This window comes from Alosa alosa, chromosome 2 (assembly GCF_017589495.1).
Source record: "Alosa alosa isolate M-15738 ecotype Scorff River chromosome 2, AALO_Geno_1.1, whole genome shotgun sequence".
Classification (NCBI taxonomy): domain Eukaryota; kingdom Metazoa; phylum Chordata; class Actinopteri; order Clupeiformes; family Clupeidae; genus Alosa; species Alosa alosa.
The window spans coordinates 3,652,702-3,673,675 of record NC_063190.1 but is presented as its reverse complement, the minus strand read 5'-3'; the positions used below and the strand labels follow the sequence as shown (position 1 = coordinate 3,673,675).

The 20,974-nt window shown below is 41.8% G+C and overlaps 1 protein-coding gene across 2 annotated transcripts; it reads left to right on the top strand.

The window, feature by feature from the left end:
• The first annotated feature begins 99 nt into the window (after positions 1-99).
• rasa4 (RAS p21 protein activator 4) lies at positions 100-19,896 on the top strand. 2 transcript variants are annotated; one of them, XM_048237925.1, is made up of 21 exons: positions 100-453; positions 3,508-3,564; positions 4,704-4,817; positions 5,221-5,282; positions 7,598-7,730; positions 8,087-8,168; positions 8,593-8,727; positions 9,264-9,355; positions 12,956-13,073; positions 13,355-13,508; positions 14,398-14,462; positions 14,562-14,665; positions 15,349-15,541; positions 15,826-15,963; positions 16,194-16,338; positions 16,540-16,712; positions 17,007-17,144; positions 17,284-17,419; positions 18,146-18,266; positions 18,367-18,425; positions 18,755-19,896. In XM_048237925.1, exons 1-21 carry the CDS (start codon positions 389-391, stop codon positions 18,883-18,885), a joined length of 2,415 nt encoding a protein of 804 aa, XP_048093882.1. In that variant the 5' UTR covers positions 100-388; the 3' UTR covers positions 18,886-19,896. The 2 variants fall into 2 exon arrangements, with proteins under 2 accessions (XP_048093882.1, XP_048093881.1); XM_048237924.1 differs by having other exon boundaries at positions 14,562-14,674.
• Positions 19,897-20,974: the final 1,078 nt, after the last annotated feature.

Genomic DNA, 20,974 nt, shown 5'->3' with positions numbered 1-20,974 from the left:
CGCTCGATGACTTCATTTCCCGTGAACCTACAGGACCAGATGCGTCATCCTTCAATCTGGCCAATACAATTCCGAACTGTGTGAGGCAGTCAGTCAATCTAGTATAAACATATCCGCGAAGCCCTTTAGCCACGAATTGAGTGTATAGTGGGCTACATGGAGGGGTAGTATTTTCAGAAGCGGAATAGTTGGCAGTGGCACGTAAATGTCGTGAGTAGGCTACGGGTTGTCAGGGAAGTTGGTCGAGACCTAAACGCGCCAGAAACAATCAGCAATGAAAACGTCAAAACGTTGTATCAGGGCTGCTACGATTCTCACAGCTGTCAACGCCTGTTGATATCGCATGACAATTTAATTGAACCTTTCCTGAAGCCTGTGGATTTAGACAATGGCAAAGCGAAGTACTTTATTTATAAGAATTGTGGAGGGCAAAAACTTGCCAATAAAAGACATGTAAGTATTGTTGCTATTTAATTTCTTAAAAGAGAAAAAGCTCTTCTTTAAGTAACACAACTGTCATTTCCCTCTTGAATAATAATTTTGCCATTCAGGTAGCATGAAATGTCAGTACATGTGAAATATTTAAAATTGGCTGACTGATTGCTTGATTCTGACAGTCTTTGACGAAATTCAAAACAATTATATTGAGTCAGGTGTATTATTTTTGTAAATAAGCGCTCACTAAGTTGATGAGCTGCCAGTCAGCTTTTATTAGGCTACTGAATTGAAACAGTTGAATAATGTTGTAGACCAGTTCATTTGAGTGCAATAACAACAGCACATCAGTCCTCCAAGGTAGGCTACAGTAGTGATTTATTATTATTGTGCTGTCTTTCTTATTTATATTTTCTTAGTATTTTGTTAATACTTGTCTTAGTAGTTTCTTCGTATTATTATCGACTATTCCAGCTATGAACATGCTGAGGCATTTAGGTTATGGGTTTGTTTTCCTCTACTATCTGTGCTTTCTATAAACACGCTATGTTTCTTACACATCACACAGATGGTTAATCTGAGGGATTTACAGCATGGGGTACCATAATACCTCTGCAAACATGCTATATGTTTTGGGTCTGCCATAATTCTGTTGTGGTATCAATGACGCACGCATGTTCCTACATTCTCCCTTCACGGGTGTGTGAAAAAAAAATCCATTTGGGCAATAGTTTTGCTCCCATTTCGTGACAGCTGGAATTCGATTGCAAGATTTGCCTGTTCCAATGCTGCCACCCCATTTTAAAGCCTGTAGGTTAGTTGGGGTGCTACTTCTGTGGAATTTTTATGGTAATGTGCAAATCATGATAGGGACACCTGTCTGCTCATGAAAGAAATGCTCTTGTAAATCATTTTATGGCTGCTGTGATGTGAGCATTGATGTTAAATGAGAGAAACTCCTTCAATCAGGACAGTAGTGTGAGAGTAGTCTAAAATTGATCAAAGATAGATAGATAGGCTACTGGAAATTTCATCACATCTATGCTTATTAATAAATGAAAATGTCTATTATGTGCATACTGATAGGCTCTTCTTTAAAATTTGATGACACATTTCTCCATATTAAATCTCGATTGGGGTGCAGACACCTTCCAGCAGAATCCATGCAAATAAAAAAGGGTCTCCCTTCATTTGCATAATCATCAATTTCTGGGAAATTACATTTGATTAGAGGTTAGTAGGCATGAAAACGCCATCGGACCATGTTGCTTCGTGGAGGCGTGACTCAGTGAGCAGAAGGCTTCTCAGTCTGAGGAGCAGATTGTTTGCCCTAACAGCCCAGCAAACACAACATGCTGCCACCATGCACACTTTCACCATGCTAACTCTGGAATTCTGGGCCATTTATGGCCCAGAATTCCGGTTGATGGCACAGCAACTGGAGGATATTGGTGTATTGTCATCGTGAAAGGCTTGTGATAAGGGCCAGAGGCTGAACTCGGATGAGCCAGACTGAGGTTGTGTTTGTAAGCAGGTATAGCCCAGATAATGGCACTCTCTCTGCGCATTTACTCTTTTTTTGTCTTTGTCGTTCGTGCTATCGCCATTCTGCAGGTGGTGTGTGCAGACGAGTACGTGGTTCAACTGCCAAGCCACTACGGTATTTGATGTAGCACCTGATTCTGACAGCCCCAGGTTTCCCTATTACACTGATAACAACAGGCAAAGATGAATCACCCCTAGTCCTACTCTTCTTTTTTTCTTTTTTTCTTTTTTTTTTAACAGACGTGACTAGTAAATGCTGGCACTATGTGTCACTTCTCCTGAGTCTACATGAGGATTTAATTGGAAAAAAATCCCCCCTCCTGTTTTTAATTTGCTGTTATTTTGTTGGTGACTAATGCAAAAGGGTCCATTTTCCTGTCTGATTTGATGGATCGTGAATAAGTCTGAGCATTTGCTGTGCTACGTGATGACAGCCCCATAATAAGGGTGTGCATGTTGAACTGAGCTTTAAATAACTTATGAGATGCAAGTTTGTTTGGTTTACCTGGCTTATGCAAAAAAAACCTCTTTAAATTATAATAGAAATGACCTGTCAAGCCTCTGTAAATATTGTCCTTCAATATCTAGTATGTTTTTTTGTAACCTGATTTTCAATCTTCTAGCAAATTACACTCACAACACAAGAAAGAGGAAAATGCAATTATGCACATCCTATTGGAATGTGCAAGTAATTTCTAGGTTCATCACAGGCTAAGGAACAAAAGCTTTAGCCCAATGAACAACTATGGGAATTGCTTCTTTTTTTGCCTTTCAGCCAGGCTTCACCAAGGCCATTTGCTGAATACTCTTTTGTGCTGGGCTGGTAGTAATTATTTGTCCTCATGGTTTATATGAAAGATTAGTGTGTGAACAGCAAATAGCCTAGATGCATGTTCCTCTCTCTCTGTTGGCAAGTAGACCTTTTCAACAAAGTCGCCGAAGGCCAAACATGTGGGCGGAATAAAGAGAATACACATCAACAGCTGATGGGTGATGCTGAGGTGCTGACTATCTGTTGGCAGTGTGGTTGCGCTTAAAAGGGACACGTGTGATTGGCTCACTGGGGGCCGCCGGTGAGGTCTGCCTTGTGTGTCTGGAGCCTCTGTCCTTTTGAACTGTGGAGTCGCAAAGGCTGCATGAGAGATGCCTTTATCCACAATCTGCCCTTTTGGCGCAGGCTTTGACACCCCAGGAAGAGGCATGCCGATGCCATGGCCTATGGGATGAAAGGGACGGCGCGTTTTTCACCACCAGGGGAAGAAAAGGGAATCTACCCCCTCTTTTTTCACGTTTCATGTGCCTGCCAATGGCAGAGAGCAGCAATGTTAATTAATTGCAGCGGTCCAGTGGTCCATGGTGTAACCATGGAGTTTTGAATGGAATGGTATCACCACGGGTGATTTGATTGGGACACCTAGAATCCGATTGGAGAATTAGGTGAAGAATAATTCGTTTCATAATGATATTGTCTCGTATAGTCTTATTTTGTATCTATTGTATAATGGCTTTGTTTTTTTTTTCTCATAGAACTGGAAGCAGTGATCCATACTGCATTGTCAGAATTGACAATGAGGCCATTATCAGGTAGGCATGCAGAGTCCTCTCCATGAAAGCATTCTAACTGCCACAAGGTTACATTGTGATAATTCCCTTACTTTAATGACTTGATTATCATAATTCTTTTGGGTATTCTCTTTGCTGCACATTGGCTTGGCAAGCCATGTGAAGATTCACTCTGTGTTAAATCAATTGGAACTGAACATAAGCAGAAAGGGTATGTTTAGGAAAGCAGAGATGTTCAGATAATGCAAAGATTTTCAGTGTCGAGACATGCACACACACAGTGAGCACCAGGAAATGCATTGTAAATAGTGTAAGTCTCATACGGAAATTGACACAAACAAGCAGATGTCAATCAGAATAAAATCATGCAATTTAGTATTATAGATCAACTACAACTCTCTGGTGGAGTCCATGTAAAGTATGGGAATAACCTAACTGCATTGACTAGATGTGTGTCTGTTTTTGGAAGCCTTTGTGTATGCAATACCTGATTGAATGCTGCCTCATGTAGTTAATATTTTCCTGCCTAACTGCCCTGTCTGTGATTCTGACTTGACCTAAAAGCTAACAGGTTGAATAAAGCCCTTCACCTGAAGTCTAATGTAAAAAGGTCAATACCAGCTTTTTGCTATCTTCTAATGAAGTGTACAATGGGCTGTGACAATCTTTCTAGGGTCTGAGGCTGTACTTTGGAGTAAACATGATGCAGCCTTGGTCCCGTAATCCCTCAGACACTTTGTATTGAATGTAGGCCTCGGGTTAAAAATTAATCTGAAAATGAAAGGAAAATAGGCACTGAACGGACCAGTTTGTTAGATGAACCTCTGAAACAGTGAATTTCAGTTTTCTTCTCAACCATTTCACCTTTTTTTGCTATTTCAGGGATGTCATATTTCTTAAGATGCAGTTTGTCAATCTCCACCATAAATAAAAGTGTAGAACAAAAACTTCAGCCATCAGTTAGTCATGTGGTATTATTAGTGAAAGGAAGTGGGCTGTGGCAAGACCATTCTCTGTTTTTGCCTGGCCCTAATCTCGTCAGTGACAACGACTCCTGTGACATCCTATTAAAGGGAAATGGATCGTCTAATTTTCTTCACATTACCCAAAGAGAGTGGCCAATATTCACTATTGGATATTTCCACCCCCCTCTCCCACAGAACAGCAACAATATGGAAGACTCTGTCTCCCTTCTGGGGAGAGGAGTACAATGTTCACCTTCCCCCTTCATTCCACACCGTGTCATTCTATGTGCTTGATGAAGATTCTCTCAGGTAAATATCCATGTTACACTGTATGTTATACTATACCATACTTTACTATAGTATAGTATAGTATACTGTACTCTACAACACAACACAACACAACACAACACAACACAACACAACACAACACAACACAACACAACACAACACAACACAACACAACACAACACAACACAACACAACACAACACAACACAACACAACACAACACAACACAACACAACACAACACAACACAACACTGTAATGTAGGCTATCTTGTGTTATTGATGATTGCTATGATGGTACATGATGTTTAGCCTAGATGAAGACGAACAAGATGGAGATCAGTTGCATGTCTGTGGTTAAGGCTTGACATTTGACAGCGTGACTTTGCTGGTCTGGGCTAACCAAGGACATGTTGTGTTTCCTCAGTCGTGATGATGTCATCGGCAAGGTGTCTATTAGCAAGGAGGCCCTCGCTGCAAAACCACAAGGTAGGAGGACACTTCCTGGTTTTGGTTTTGTGTATTACTGAAGTGGATTACATCACATTGCCACAGCTGACATGCCTCTCAACTGATCTCAGCACTGATAGAAAGGGCATGCCAGCCCACAGCAGACAGTGTTACTACATTGGGGAATTCCAAAATTTGTTCAGATGGATATCCTCCTTTAAGAATATATCCTGAGGATGTGCTGGAACAGATAACACCTTTTTTGGGAGATTTGTGAGTGCATGCTATTTTCATCCCATGCCAGTGTCCAACTGAGCTCACTCGTGATGGTGACTGGCGGAAAAACTGCAGGCCAGTGACTGGCCAATCAGCTTGCCTGACATGCTCTTTTACCTCCCCGGCCAGCGGGCCATTGCTTATGTTGAACTCTGCCCATCATGCACTTGTGCTGCTCATAGGCAACAAGACCACTCTGTGTGTGCCATTTACACTTGATCCTTTGAGTTCCCTTTGCACCTTGGGTGTTTCTCTTGATAGACTCTGAGTCATACACACACACACACACACACACACGCACATGCACAGACAAAAAAAACATGAGTGGGAGCTAATGCAGAGGTTTGGGGTGACAAACCAAGGGGTTGAGTCAGCCAGCGCCATGGCACGTCAATTATGGTGGCGACACGAACGAGTGCGGGGAAAGATCTTACTCACAGTTGATCCCACGCAGAGATGATAAATGCCCCTCGTGTGTCCAATTTATCGAAGGTTGGCGAAGTCAGGTCACGGTGGAGTGAAATCATGGGGCTGCTCCTGTGGTGTACGTGGGAAGTGCACATGTGGATCGTGTCTGCCCTTTGTGGATAATTGCACTGGAGAGAGTCCAGGGACTTACTCTTGTCAGATGATATTCTCTCATCGTTATCTCTTATGTCTGCTCACACTAAAAAAATAGAATGCAAAGAATGTCCAGGAGGAAAAATGCTATTCTGTGTCATGTCAGGTGATTTAACCAGTCGGGCCGTGTGCTTGAAGGAAGTTGGTCCAGTTTGTATTGATTCTGGACTTTGATTGTGGATTATGTTTAATGATATAGAGATCATTGTGGAGTTCAGTTGTCTGACAGGGTATCTTCTTAAGGAAGTCCCGTGTATAAAACAAGCAGCACGAGAGTTGCAGGTGTGATTACTTAGACAGGGCAAAGCCTTGTTATTCACTTTCAGACTCAGCTCTAGTTGGCATAGCCCTGTTGTAGGTCTATGGAGTGTGACAGATGGACATGATATCTGTCCTGCTGAGCATACGCTTTCCACCTATGCTTTATGATGCAGTGATTTTGTTTGAGCTTCCTACTTAACTGTCTGTAATGACACTGCTATTGGTTTACTACACCCTGGTCATGTTTTGTGTGTCATCGTACATTGCAATGACACCAAAATCTGAGAAACTTACTCTAATATAGATATCCAGAAACATGATATAAGATTAAATGGGTCAGCCAAGCCATAGTTGCACTGAAATTGAACATGACCGTGTAACAGAAATGTAACAGTGATTTGATGTTGCCACGCACAATCCCAAATGACATTGGTTGGCAGCAAGCTGGTAAAAATCCCTCTCTGGTTTCTAAAACTGCCCTAAGTCAGCCAGACTTTCTTTTTCCATATTAGTTTGTGGGAACACTGGCTTGGCTGGACAGAGTCTATTTTTGGCCTTCACAACAGGGCAATAAAACACAGCGGTCCTCAATAAGATGTACCCTTGAATACTAACCAGAGCGAAAAGTACTCCACTAAAGTTTCTACAACACTACTCTGATACAACCAGCACAACAAGAAATTGTGTATTGGCTACATTAGTAGGGTGTTTAGCTCATGCCCATGGTCAAAAGGAATCTGTATATAGGCTACTTTACATGCATACAGTACCTTATATAATGAATATATCTATCTATCTATCTAAATACTCATCAGCTCTATTAGATGATAATCCAGGTGCTGCTGTCCGTATGGAGATGGATGTGTGTGTAGAGTAAATGTGCAGATTGATCTGAAGATAAGCTGTTGAAAAAGCATCAGAGGAATTAATTCTATTACATTAAGCCACACAAAGCCAGACTTAGTCATGGGATATGATAGGGCAGATTTGTCTCATCGATATTCTCTCTCACATACACTGGTGTGTGTGTATGTTTATGTGTTTGTGGTTTGCATTTCCAGAGTGAGATAGCATTTGTGTTTGTGTGAGAGTGCATGTACCTTTTTATTGACATCTGCAGTGTCCATGCACATAGCAGGTTACATGTTTGGTGACTAAAGCTGGTGCACTCGTTTGCCTGTGTGCCTCTGGTGCAGGTGTAGACGGCTGGCTGAACCTGACGGAGATCGACCCTGATGAGGAGGTGCAGGGCGAGATACATCTCCACATATCTGTGATCGGGAACCGAGATATACCGACAAGACTCCGCTGTCAGGTCATGGAAGCCAGGTGGGTACAATTACCTGTCAAAGAGCCAGAGAATTTACACTATGTTATTTAACTGTGTGACATTAGGGGTCTACTCATGGAAGGTTGTTCATTTGGGATTATTCTGTACTTTGGGCTGATACTAGAAAGTGATATGTAACACAAACAATCAGTCATTAATAAGGCTAAAATAATTACTGGCAGTTTTGGGTGGAAATGTTCATAGTCACAGTTAGTCAACAGAATGATTTCAGTCATGCCTTGTGCTTGTGTAGATGTCACATTCCTTCTACATTCCACAGTAAACATTCCTTCTACATTCCACAGTAAACATGCATTGACTCGACCTGTGTACTTGGAATGCTTCTCTCTTGCAGAGATCTTGCCAAAAAGGACCGTAATGGGGCCTCAGATCCTTTTGTCCGTGTCAGATACAATGGAAAAACACATGAAAGTGCGGTAAGAGTGTGGTTACCTGCCCAGTGCCCAACCACAGACAGACATACATAGACACACACACAATCACCAATGCACCCAGACGTACACACACCATAAAGACACTCACACCCACACACACACACACACCATAATGCTCCCAATTGTGCACACACACTGACACATACAGACACACGCACACACACACACACACACATACACACACACGCACACACACGCACACACACACACCAATGCTCCCAATTGTGCAGACACACACACACACACACACACACACACACACACACACACACACACACACACACAAACACTCACACCAATGCTCCCAATTGTGCGCACACACACACACACACACACACACACACACATACACACACACACATATGGCAAACGTAGCTGAAACATATGCTGTGAAATCTCTCCGTAGGTGGTGAAGAAGACGCGCTATCCCCGGTGGAACGAGAGCTTTGAGTTTGAGCTGGAGGATGCCACTGCTGACTCTCCTCTCAGCGTGGAGGTCTGGGACTGGGACCTCGTCAGCAGGAACGACTTCCTGGGGAAGGTGACTCATCAAAAACATCTCCTTTTAGAACAAAGCTGCCTGTGTGTGTGTGTGTGTGTGTGTGTGTGTGTGTGTGTGTGTGTGTGTGTGTGTGTGTGTGTGTGTGTGTGTGTGTGCATGTGTCTGTGTTTGGGAGCATTGGTGCGTGTGTGTGTGGGTGTGCCTCTACCCCACATTTTTTGTCCATAGATCATGTTTTCCCTGCTTTGTGTCCAGTGTCCTATCATTTGTGTCATTCTTTATTGTTGGTAGATTTGTTTATAAGTCTACAGTTGCTAGTGAGGCTTCTACCCACTTTGGTCCAAAGATGGTTGTTTCCGCAAATTAAATAAAACATCCAAAATGTCCTGTATATCCTGTATGTCCAAATGCAGCAGAATATCTTTGTTTCCTTGTGAGAGAGAGCTTCTCTCTTCAGGCCGTGCCCTGCGGCCTATGATGTTTGGCAGCTCACGTCCTCGTCATTTATCTGTAATAAGATTGTTTTGACATTTTATTGCAACAATTTAATGTTGTGTATAACTTCTCGCTCAAAGGTTCTGTTCAACATCAACAGACTGCAGTCTGCCCAGCAGGAGGAAGGATGGTTTCGGCTGGGGCCAGACAAACCCAAACACAGCCAGCACGAGTGAGTATCCAGGAGTGGGCTCGCAAAAGTGCACCACTAAAGCACCCATTACGCTTCATTAGGAGACGGAAGAGTCCCAGGCTATTTCTCAGGCCATTTTCATTCTTCACAAGCTTACTTAAACTGTTTGAGCAGAGAGAGGAGCACATTTGAAATGGTGATGTGAGAGTGCCATGGAAAACTCTTACATGGAGAGTGGTAGAAATAAAAGGCTTAGTTTCTCTTTGTCGTACTAGGGCTGTCTGTATTCTTCTGTGTTATTTTCTGAAGCATTTTCTGTGCATCGGAAGATTTAACTTTAAATCCCGTTGGAGGATTGGTTAGTGTATACAATGGAGAACAAAAGACACAAAATGGGATAAAAGACGTTATTCAAGGCTCAGCTCAGAAATGGCAGATAAGTGAGGAAAGTCCAGCCACAGTGAATGCGCAGCTTATCTTGAAACCAAAAAAAGATGCATATCTCTCACAAGCCTCACCTCCATCATGATGTGGGTTAGATGCCAGATCTGCCCCACGTCCCTGGAGCTGGTTGTGGTGGAAGATGACGGCCTGTGGATGGGATGGGATGGATGGCTACCTTAGCCGGGGTTTTTGTGCGTGGACTTGTGTGTGCATCTGTTGTGGCCCATGTGCTGACAGGAAGTGCTAATCCTTTCCCCCATCTAAATCCCTGGATTTTTTTCCCTCCTCTCTCTCTCTCTCTCTCTCGTCTCTCATAAAAGATCATTTGGCCATGTGGATTCGCAGTGGGGATTAGTGAGGAAAGAGTGAGGAGTGGGATAGAAGGCTTATGTAAATACTCCCAAGGTTCTGACCGGAGGATGGATGGATGGGTGCTGCCGTGGGCTGTGGTGCTATATGGCAGGACATGACAAAAGGGTGACTCGCCAGTTGAACTGGATTAAACGAGACGCTGTGGGTCAGTTTGGGTTGGCCCTGAGTAGAATGTGAAGCACTAAACTAAATGTTTTTCCAGACGTTGTCATGAAAGAAGACAGTTCTTTCTCTCTCTCTCTCTCTCTCTTTCTCTCTGTCTCTGGTATAAAAGTAAGCCTTCTGTGTCAGCATTTGTTCCTATTTTTAGTGTAGTGTATGAGCCATGACCCCTAACTGACTGACAACTGATAATGTAAGTTCATTGAATTGAAACAAATATTTCAGATGAAGAGCAAAACATATTCATTATTCGTTATTGTATTTTATCCATTCACATGGTTTAAGCCTCACGGCAAAGAAAAGCTGTGTTTCCCCATAACCATGTTGCTCAGCAAAGGTTGTAGGATTACATTTACAGCATACATTGACACACAAATCCATGTGACGGGGAGATTAAAAAGACCTGTCCCTTTACTTTGACAAACCACCTCATCACTTACCTCTTATGCCCCTCTGCACCACCCCTGCAAACTGCCTTATTGAAATCTCCAGTGTTTGTGTCATTCAGTCAGTGATTTCCTGACCTTTTTGTGAAACAGCAAGCGTACTTGCAAACAATTGAAAGATTCATTTCCTGTTGAAGTAATGCTATTTGTTTTGGTTGTATGCTACTTGTTTTTGTCAGTTCTATGTTGGAAAGAAATCAAGAACTATAGAAATTAAAATTTAATTAATTAACCTTAGTGAGGATTATAAGGATACTTCTGTATTTTCAGTATAATTCGCCAAAACAAACCGAATGAAAGGTCATAATGGGTTTGTGGAATTCTGGGTGTTTTGAGGGGATCTGTGAGTGACTTAACTTCATTTCTCATTTTGGGGGGGCGCCCAATTTTCCGGTGGCTCATTCAGTAGATCTTGCAAATTAAGCCCCTGTAATCCCACTCCGCATGGGTGATCCCTTCTGTGTGAATGAATCAAGCTGCCGTTGTTTTTGTTTTTTTTCACCCACTCTCATTTCTCCTTTTTTCCCTCCCTTCCTGTTACCGTCTTCTTTTCTGATTGGATTTTTGACGGGCCACCATCTGTCGCTGGAGATTCTGTGGTATTTGCTATTAGTTGCCTCTCTGACCTGAAGACCTGAAGTGCTCCTCTCCCTAAAAGGAGCCAAAAAGATGCATATACTGTAGCATGCAGGGGCTTGTCAGACAAAGGCCAGGGATTCCTTTTAATTCTGGCCCTGAGCACTGAAGTATCAGACAAATGCGAAGCTAAATTGCGAAGGACTATTGGATAGCTCAAATGTAGACGTAATAGCAGGAAATTGATTTACATGATATGCCACACCAAAACAGGAAGTAGATGTAACTTGGTGTTGCTTGCTTTGATCAGCTTTAAATTATGCATGGCTACTAATTAGCCACCCCTGATTGTAATGTCACAGATGAACTAAAATGTGGAATAGGAATGCATCACAACTCACAAATCCAATCTGTGTGCTGTCACTGCACGATGGTCCAGAATCTTAAGTCTTGATATGTGAATTGATGTAATTAGGGTAGTGTAGGTAAGGTAGCAAAATAGGTGTGGTAGTTCTGCGTAACGCATCAAACCACGAATTTCAGTCGTCACAGTGCATTGACCATAAGGCTGCCTGCATGTGAATAATGTGTGCATCTTTCAGCATCATCTGGTAACACAAAAACAACACTTCCAACCTCTGCAAGCTCAAGGCATTTTGGGAATACATAAAATGTAAGTGCATTTAGCACAAACATCAGATGAGTGTGCTTTGCTTGATGTCAAAATGTCATCATGGGTTGCAGAACAGCAAGTGCGAGGACCCATTAACGGGGCTTGCGAGTATAATATTTTATATTTTTGTAAAGCTACAGGAAGAGGTTTATTTAGACACTGAGGAGTAATGTCTGAGGTTTGAGTTTATAGATCTCTTGCCTGCGCACATATTTTAATGAAAGGAATGTGAGGGCGAAGGAACTTTCCTACCGTCACGCAGAGACCACATTAAGAGGGTGTTTTGGTCTTGGGGTTGTGTGCCTCCGCGCGACTGCCCCTGCTGCCATTTTGTTTGTTCCATTATATGAGCCCAATAAAACGGGCCGACCCACCCAGCCTAATGAAGCCGTTGGTGCCATTTGGATTTTATGAGTCATTTGCACAGGATGGTGGCTAGAGTGGAGCCATCCGAGCGGAACTGGTGGTCAGCCACTGTGTGCTGACTGGACGGAATAGTGCGGCAGCATTTTTGCTCAAGTTATTTTCTGGAGAAAAAAGGCGGCTTCTCTAAACAGCCATAGTCAGAAGGCCTTAGTTTACTGTGTCCTAGAAAGGGTTGTTTGTCATTGTGAATTCCAGTGTATTGTGTGTTAGATTTCTCAGTAGTAATGACAGTCAGTATTGTTTTTTTGTGTCTGCCCTAAGAATGTGCGGGTAAACCAGTGTTAATGCATTCCCTTTGTGTTAGTAAGTGGCTGATAAGCACCTTTTCACATGGTGACTCTGTTATGTGATTTGGAATGAAGATCCAAAGCACAAGTCACATGCTCAGAGGTTCCTTCAGTGTGTGTTTTTCCCCATGAGGGTTAGTATGGCTTCCTCATGATGATGAAGCATGATTAAAAAACGCCTTGCACATTGAGTCTGGTGATGCTGGCTTGAGTCTGGTGATGATGGCGTCTGGTGTCCTCCTCTCTGCCCCAGGGGGACGCTAGGCTCTTTGCGGCTGCAGCTCCGACTCCGAGATGAAACGGTCCTGCCCTCCAGCCATTACCAGCCACTCACAGAGCTATTGTGTCAGTCCGTGGGCTCCCATGTTAATGTGAGTCTAGCTTTAATTTGAATTAATGTAAAATAAACGTAAAACTAATATATAAACTCATTATTTTCATTATTTATATTTGATATTGTTATTGATATTATTGTTATTATTACTATTATGCTTAATGTAGACTTTTTCAGCTTAAAAAAACCTGTTCATTTTAACTTTTGTAATGTTCATATTCTGTAAGTCGCTTTGGACAAAAGCATCTGCAAACTACTGTAAGCAGAACCATAATTAGATCGAAGTGAAGATTTTGACTTGCTTTGGGGACATTCCAGGGCAACTGGCCAGACTTGATCATGCTCATCGATGAGACCACCACAGCTGAGAGTCGACAGGAAGTGGCCAACAATTTGGTCAAGCTCTTCCTGGGTCAGGGCCTGCTGAAGGAGTTCTTGGATGTCCTCTTTAAACTCGAGCTGGACAAGACCAGTAAGTAAGCAAGTACAGAACACTCACCCTCCCTTGTCTTGAGAATCTGCTCCAATGATCATCAGGATGTCAGAGGTATCTGTGACCAAAGGCTTGCCAGATTCTTTGCTATTCATTTGTTGATAAATGGTTGAGAGTCATTGGATATGCATGACATGCAAGCTTATTATCATGCTCTATGCGACTACTGATGGCACCCTTCACTTCACTCATTAAAACGGCCTTAACATTCCTGATGTTCGCAGTCCTAGCCGCCAGTAATTGTGAAATATTTCAATCCACTCACATCAACTCTCCATGGGCCCTAATGTTTTTGGCGGGCAAAGTGCAAAGTCTGAAAGCAAGTAAAGTTCTCGTGCTTGAAATACAGCTAGTAAGTAAGGAAATAAGTAAGTAATTTTAATTTCTATAGCACATTTACATCCAAAGTGTTTCGCAATAAAAGAAAAAGATAGAGTTTAAAAGATGATTCCAACCCCAACTACAACTGACATTTCCAGACAAAAAAAAAACAAAACAAAACGTACCTCCAGACAGAAACAGACATAATACAAACAAGATCGCCTGGCATATGGGACTATTGAGCTGAATCAGTGTTTACACTTCAGTGCCTCACCCATGATGTCAAACTAGCTGATTAACTAGCTAACTAACTGATTTTGTGTAGACGTTTATTTAGACTTGTTAAGACTGTGCACTTTGCCCATCATTCAAATGAGGGCCCCATATGTTTCTGATGTATGATGCTACACAGGTGTTGTGAAAGCGGCCTTATTTGTTCCTTTGATCCTCATTATTCTCCCTGATGAGCATGATGATGCAACCCTTTCTCAATCAAAACTCAATCAGAATGCAACTCGTTTTTACTTTCCCATCTCTTCTCTCCCAGCTGAGCCAAACACATTATTTCGGAGCAACTCCTTGGCATCCAAGTCCATGGAGTCCTTTTTAAAGGTTGGTATTATTCATCACGATCAAGTGTGTTTTTCAGAGCTGGTTTTACTTGGCTGAGCTCACGGGTGGCTCATAATTCTCCTTGCTTGCTTCTCATAGGTAGCAGGCATGCAGTATTTGCACAGACTCCTGGGCCCCACTATAAACAGGATTTTTGAGGAGAAGAAATATGTGGAGCTCGACCCCAACAAAGTGGAACTAAGGGAAGCTGGGTAGGAGTGGGACTCTCAGTCGTGCATGCGGCATAATTGAATATTGCATGCGGCTGTTTATGTTTTTGTACTTCTTGAGGTTTTTGTCAAAGTTTGCGAAGTTCTGGTGCTGAAGAGCAAAAACATTAAAGGAGGAATTGGGTGTTTTTCATCTTTCTAGGGCAGATAGCTGGCACTGAAAGCTTTGTTACTAAGAAACGTGTCAGTCTTTGGCAGCTGCTCAGTGGTATTGTTTGCAGTCTCAAACTCCCTCCAAACAGTGCCAAAATAACAGACATATACTATCAGTTTGGAGTGTATATTTTGAATGAGCAGCATTTTTTGGGAGCAGGGCATTGGGATTGTTATGGGCTTTAAATGGATGTGTCATTGAACCTCATTCAGTTCCATTAAGAACCTGCTAATGTGTCTTAAGATTCTCAGCAGTGCAGTTATCCGCTCCATTAAACCATGAATGACTGTAGATTATGGGGGGTTACTGTATAGATTGAGAACACTGACCTGCTGATGTAATGCAGTGGGATTAAATGTGGGACTAAAATCCAACTTTTTATAACTTATAGTTATGGCGTAGGATATTTCTCTGAAAAGAAACTTGACTAATGTGTTTGTGTGTGTGTGTGTGCTTGAAATGTGTGTGTGTGTTTTTGCATCTACATGTATGCATTTTACAGGTGCACAGGGCTTCACCGAACGCAGACTGAGGCTGATATTATCCAGCAGAGCACCACGCACCTGCAGTCCTACCTCTCGGAGCTCCTGAACGCCATCTTACAGTCAGCCACATACTGTCCCCTGGTCCTTTGCCAGGTTTTCAGGCAGCTTTACCAGCGTGTGCAAGCTCGCTTCCCTGACCCAGAGTACAGGGTGAGGAGCTCTTTACCCGACAGCTCAGATTTCATTTCAGCTGAAATAATGGAATATATGCTCTGTATGCCTAGTTATGACACTATAAAACTGTAATGTATCACTTTAATGATATAATATATAACATCATGTGATATAGTACTATAATAATAAAACAAAGGTCTTGTGTAAACCACAGTGTTTTTGTCGTGCCACCATAAAGAGTGTCACGTTTAAAAATAACATCCTTTGACACGTGCTTGTGAGCTTCCTGCTTTGAGCTCTTGGTGTGTCTGCGTTTGCAGAAGGTGAAGTTCATCGCTGTGACGAGCTTCCTGTGTCTGCGCTTCATCTCGCCGGCCATCATGTCGCCGAAGCTCTTCCACCTCCGGGACAAGCACGCCGACGCTCGGACCAGCCGCACCCTCCTGCTCCTGGCCAAAGTAGCCACTTCTCCTACATTCATCCTTTTATTACAATAGTCATTTACCGGACAGTTTGATTTTGGCATGTAGTATTTTAATTTTGCAGTAAAGTTGCAGTAGTACACAGTTTTAGCAGTAGTAGTAGTAGTCTAGTTTTTCTTCCTCTTAAATGTACCTTCTCAAATCAGACAAACTCTCAGAGCCCACAGAAAAAAAACACTTCTTTTTTTCATTTCCCTGCTGCACAGGCCATTCAGATGATTGCGAACCTGGACACCCTGGCCTGCTGCTCCAAAGAGCCATGGATGAACCCCCTGCAGCCAACGGTCCAGCAGGGCATTGCCCAGCTCAAGGACTTCATCACCAGGCTAGTCAGCTATGATGATGCTGAGGGTGAGTCACAGGCTCCGCACCGGAACGGCTTTATGATATATCACATCAGGCCTCTGATTGGCGTGTGTACATGTCTGACACGCCTCCTTCGCTCAGTAAATATTTAACTTTCGTCAACCTCAGCAGCCGCTCTGGAAAGGTGGGAAAAATAAAGCTGCACACAGCAGCTGGTGGTGATTCGGTTGTTTGTGGGTGTTTCAGACCTTGATCTGCAGGAGAGGATGAGTCTCCAGTGCGGCACCATGGAGAAGGAGGGCTACCTGCTGCTGCACAGGACCAAAGACAAGTGCATGCCCATGACGTCGCCTTTCAAGAAATACTTTGTGACGCTCAGCAAAGACACCCTGTCTTACGCCAGGACCCAGCACTCCAAGGTGGCCATGTGGTTGAAAAGATGCACCAAAACTCACTGAACTCCCTGCACAAATATACAATTTGATCTTACATATAAAATATTAAAATGCATCTCCATTCATATTTATGTAATTATACTGTATAATCTGTTCCCGAAAATATCCAAAAACGTCTCATAATTATGTTCATTCTTGTATGTGGGTCAGCACTAAGATATTTATAAGGCAATGCTGCAACAATATTATCATATAACACAAACGTTGGAGCCTAATTTGTCACTGAAGACCTCCTTCTCTCCTGTTTGGATGGTGCAGAAGAGCTCGTTCATCTCTCTGCCCAAGATCAGAGCTGTGGAGAAGGTGGAGGAGAAGAGCTTCGGGAGCGCCAATGTCATGCAGATCATCTCCTCAGATGACACTGGCCAGCTGGAGACTCTCTACCTGGACTGCAAAGTGAGATACACCATCAACACTTAAGGAGCAAGAAGATTGATGCTGTTATAGACCCTGTTGTAAATCTCTCTTTCTCTCTCTCTCTCTCTCTCTCTCTCTCTCTCTCTCTCTCTCTCTCTGCCTCTCTCTCTCCTTCTAGAGTGTGAATGAACTGAATCACTGGCTCTCTGCCTTGAGGAAAGCCTGCAGTCACAACACGGACACTATGAGCTCTTACCACCCTGGGGTCTACAAGGCAGACAGATGGAGCTGCTGCCACCAAAAGGACAAAGCTGGTACTACAATTTGGATAATACAATGCTGATGCTGCTTTCTCAGAACTATTGATTTGTCCTTCTCAGTTCACCCCCTCTGTCTTTCTCACACACACACACACACACACACACACACACACACACACACACACACTAGCCTGGACACGTCTACCTAGATATCTTTTCAGGGAGATACTAGTCTGAAACACCATAGTTCACTAATGTTTCCATTGGTTGGCAGATTACAGTTTCGAAATGGAAAGTGTAAACGCCTGCAAACATCAAAAATTACAGTCGGAAGAATGTGTAAATTTATTTACAGCAAAAGTAGGCCCACATACATTGTTTCCTGACTGCCAATACTGTTTAATGTCAGTTTGTAAAGTTTAGGCAAAGTAGGAAGTAATGTTATGAATCCCTGAATAATGTGATTGGTTAGGCTGGACCAATGATTTTAAAGTTAGGTCCTGATGCAAGTGTTTGAAAGGAATCCCTATCGTGAGTGACCACACTCTATTCACTTCAAGAAAGAGTTTTGTTTACCAGGCTACACACACACACACACACACACACACAGAGAGAGAGAGAGCGAGAGCGAGAGAGATACAACTTGTATGCATACACACATATAGTATATGTATGAGAAGGCAGGTTTGTGAGGGTTATAAGTGAAGATGAAATGACTGCTGTTATCAGAGAATACATTATAAATGTCATAATATAAATGAAATATGAATGTCTTTACAGACACAGGTTGTGACAAAACAAAACACGGAGTCACACTACAGGAGTGGTACGACCCTTTGGATCCAGATTTGGAGTCTCAGCTTATTTACAGACATCTGCTTGGGGTTCAACAAGTCATGAAGTAAGGCACAAGTTTTGTCCTCATGAAAATATTATTAGTCATTTACATGTAACATGTAATTCATGTTGCACTGTATCTGCCTTTTGTTTTTGTCTCTCAGGGAAAAATATTTAGAACTAAATAAGTTACATGAAAATGAAGAGGAGCAACCTGAAAAAGGTAAACTATAAAAAATATTCCACTATGTATGTCATGACATCCCATGTGCACAACTGTATGTGTTTGTTACTACAATATTGCCACTGTACATTTTTCTGATGTCATCTGGTTGCTGAGTCACATTCAAATGAGTTAACGGTCAAATTCAAAATTAAAAGACCACTGCAAATTTGAACATGACCGTCAACTCATTCGAATGTCACTGAGCAACTGTAGGATGACATCAGAAAATGTTGGTCTGAGTGGTCTCTTCATTTTTTCCAGAGCTGTATTTCATGATTTGCAAAGAGGGCCGTTGTTGGACATGATCATCTTGCTCTCTGTTTCAGGCCAGAAGAAAACAGATGGAGTAGTGCGACTCTTCAGTGCTCTTCAGGACCTACAGAACTCCCATTTGGCAGTGGAGGAGGAGGAACGCTCAAAGAATAAGAATAATTTCCTTTTAGAATTGCAGACATAAGAAAGACCCCACACTGCAGAGATGCATTCATACACAGGGCAGGCCTCACCTAATCTTCACAATACTTCTAAAAGGGGCATGTAGCTTTATTTTGAAGGTGCATTTTGACATAATGGTATCGTGGTTTGGTTGCAGGCAGAGTAAGTTATTATCAGTTTTAATCTGATGCTAATAATGTTATGCTTCATCATCTCCATGTAATCACCAAAAGAGTGTTTGAAATACTATATGCAGGATCCCTTTAATAGAAGCAGCAGTGTTGGTACTTGGTGCATTAAGCAGTATTTATGAAGGATAATGTTTTGTTTCATTATAAAGACTAAGGTGTAGAGCACATTAATAATATCCAGTGCAATCGCCAGTTTAAATTGCCAATTAGAAAAAAGTTTATTTTTATAGTTACGTTATTTGATGGCAGCTCTTATTTTAATTTTTATTCCATTATCACATGAGGCTAATTCTTTCTATGGAAGATGTAGATGTTATCATTTTTACTTGTGTATAAATGTGTCTCAAGTAAGTTTGTAGATGTCTTATGTTGTGTTTTAGTTTTTGTGTTTCAATTTAATTTAATTGTATCATTTGTTATTTTTATATTTATTATGCTAAAAGCATTGTCCAAGTAAACATTTGATTCTTTGACATGTTTGCCATTAAACACTGATGTTTACAGATTGTGGAAGCAATGAATAACAGTCATTTTGTTGTGTTATTCTGTGTAGATAATGTCCGCAGCTTAAGTATTATCATAGTATTGATGATACCAACAACATGTTGATGATTCTTGGACTGACCAGAGACCTTTAAATGTTTTGAAAGATGTACTCAACCCATTGTCTTTGTCATTCTCTGTGACAAGTCTGTTTTCTGTTCTTTTTTATGTCCAAATATTATATGTATAAAGATTTGTATTGTGGACTTCTTAATAGTAAACAGTGTGAGCATTTTCTATCATTGATTTGTCATATGGCTGTATAATACTGAAAACAATAAAAAAAGTAGTTTGGTGCATGTGGAGAGTTCTTTCTTCATCCTGTCACTAGGTGTCGCTGTAGCTTTCTCTTGCAGTGTAACATTGGGAACAGGGGCAAAAGAAGATTAGTAGGATTGAGTTCCACTCTAAGTAAACTGAGACCACCCACAGTTTATCACACATGGTCATGCTCACTGCCCTGTCACTGAATCCCTTACATACCAGTACTTTGGCTTAAGCCTTTATTCTCTATTATCTAGGCTACTATTTAGAGTTGGGGGATCAGAGTGTGAAGTTAACACTACACTATACAATGGCTCAAACAGTAAAAATGGAACACATACTCAGAGAAGAGGGTCAGCATTTTTGAGATAATTTGATTTAACTCAGAAATGTAATTATGGGGTATCAAATGACTAAGCACAGTTTTCCTTGACAGTAAATCGTTATGAAATTAACGCCATACCAGTGGTACAATGGATTCTTATAGCACAACATATGAGAAATGTTTTTATAGTGTAGATAACATTGTGAAGAAGATTGGTTGGATTTATAGTTCAAATGTCTTTCTGCCTGTTTAGCGCCTGGGAAGATTCCAGTTTCCTGTTTTGTTTTAAACGCTCCCTGAAATATGAGAAGCCCACACTTTCCCAAAGTCCTTTCCAAGTTTCTGTCCAGATCTGTTTGTTCACATTAAATTGTCTGTCTAATAACAAAAAAATTCAGAACAGCATAGTTAGCAGTGGTATCCTTTCCACTTATGTGTTACATTCTAATGTCACATTATATTGTCACTATCATTAGGAAATAAAACATTCTCTTCACACACATTCATACACACACACGCACACACATTTAGCCTAACTTTGAGACATTAACTTTCAGATCTTTCTTTCAGATATGGTAGGCTTTTAGTGCAGCTGCATCATAATAGTGATAGCTGAGGCACTTGTTCCCAGTCACTGACTGCCATGATAACAGAGTCATAATTAGACTATCTGCATCACCTTTTCTGCATGCCTTGCTGATATCCACAGCCTGGCAACCCTTACCTATTCTCATGTCCATGTTAACCAACATACATTTAACAGCTCTTGTGCTTCATAGTGTCCATAA